General features: G+C 34.9%; 1 protein-coding gene across 1 annotated transcript; it reads left to right on the top strand.

The window, feature by feature from the left end:
- Nucleotides 1–424: 424 nt before the first annotated feature.
- On the top strand, nucleotides 425–1,645 carry LOC134252928 (neuronal acetylcholine receptor subunit non-alpha-2-like). The gene has a single exon (XM_062735465.1). The coding sequence runs from the start codon at nucleotides 425–427 to the stop codon at nucleotides 1,643–1,645; it is 1,221 nt and encodes a 406-aa protein (XP_062591449.1).
- Nucleotides 1,646–1,914: the final 269 nt, after the last annotated feature.

Genomic DNA, 1,914 nt, shown 5'->3' with positions numbered 1-1,914 from the left:
TAAGTAATTCTTCTTTGATTTAATGATTCCTTACTTTCGTAGCATATTTCAAAAATTTACTTTTTGTTGTCAACAAATGTTTTACATATAAAATACCACTTCTTACCCATTTTTGGGGTATATTGGTAAAATTTATAAAATAAATAATTTATTGACTCTGCAATGGATGACGGAGTCCACTTTTATATTGAATGTAAAATGTCTACTCTATGTAACAAGGAAGTTTTGAAAATAAACCTGTTAACTTTTTTTAATTCAAACGTGGAAATCATGTGCTCAGCCATTCAAAACAATTTCTGTTTTTTCATTGGCTACGCCGAAAACATAAAATTAGAATGTGTATATATGTATGTTTGTGTTTGTCTGTAAAAAGATAAGTTGTCCACATCATCTCTTGGGAAGTAGTATTTGAAAACTTTTAACAATGGCTGGCAAGCACAGGAGAGCAAGAGATATTTTACATATCTTGCTGTTATTTTATTCTCTTATCCATTTATCCCGGGCTTACACCATGGACGATGAAGTGCGCCTCCATAAAGCATTCAATGGCTCTGGATACGACAGAAACGTTCGACCTAAACCAAACAGAAACACCCCATTAAAAATTGACTGCAACTTCATCTTACAAGACATACGGGAGCTGGATGAAAACCTCGGTAAATTCTCAATAACTGGAGCTTTGGCCGCTAGTTGGATTGACGAACGTTTAATTTGGAAACCACAAGACTACGGTGGGGTAACATACACTGTTATCCCTCAGAAGATGCTATGGATTCCATATTTTATAAATATGCACGTTTACAGTGAACCAAAATATCATGGACACGAGGAGTTGACTGTACTAGTATGGTACAATGGAAATGTAAATTGGACTATTCCTAACCTTTACGAGAGTACGTGTGACTTCGATTTGACAAAATATCCCTTTGATTCTCAGACGTGCATGCTAACATTTTTTGCAATGGGGTCAAGTCCAAACGATCTTTTTTTTAATCCGTTGAAGAAAACCGCTGACATGTCAATATATAGAGAGAATGGTCTTTGGCAAGTGACTGATACGAATATGAACACATCAACCAATATTTTAGATTTTCACGAGTTACGCCTGACCGTCAGTATGAAGAGAAGATCTGCGTACTATATATCGAGTTTGATCCTTCCGATATGCGTTCTCGAAATCTTACAAGTGTTGGTTTTTGTGATGCCACATGACTCCGGTGAACGTGTTGGGTTTGCTGTCACTGTCATGTTGGCTATTGCTGTCTATCTAACGCTCATACAAGAAAAATTACCAGAAGCCGCGGAGCCCAGCGTGGCTTCTCTTAGCTATAAACTTCTTGGAGATTTCGTTATAGGGGCTTTCATCGTTGTTGGAGTTATCATTGGATCGCACTTCAATAAGGAAGAGAAAGAAAATAAGAACGAGAAAGAAAATGAGAACGAGAAAGAAACCGAAATTCCTAGCTCTTGGAAACTGTTTCATAGAATTATGCTTTCCCCAACATCCAGGAGAAATCAAAAAATGGGTGACGCTTTGACATGGAGCGATATTGGGATGGCCATCGATCGTTTCTGTTTAATTTTATCATTTTTGTCTTTGGTATTATGCAACTCCGTGTATTTCATTGTTGTTGTTATTTTATAAATCTACGTAATTTTGATTATATACAGAAAATGTCATTTACCCCATCAAATATATGTTTCTGACTCTAATATTTGTATTTTGTGTAAATATTTTAAGTAATCATATCACCCATTCTGAATTCTTACGTTTATTATTTCTGAGATTAGTACATTATTTTGTATACTATATCCGAGATTACATTTTGTAGAACTTCCCACATTACTGTGATAATATAAAAAAAAAGCATACACTCTGAATTCTAGTAAGACAAATATTATTTAAATGATTGT

This window comes from Saccostrea cucullata, unplaced genomic scaffold (genome assembly GCF_032062105.1).
Source record: "Saccostrea cucullata isolate Sc308-1 unplaced genomic scaffold, CSIRO_AGI_Scuc_v1 ctg1557, whole genome shotgun sequence".
NCBI lineage: Eukaryota > Metazoa > Mollusca > Bivalvia > Ostreida > Ostreidae > Saccostrea > Saccostrea cuccullata.
Note: the sequence above shows the minus strand (reverse complement) of the source record. Positions and strands in the feature narration are given on the sequence as shown.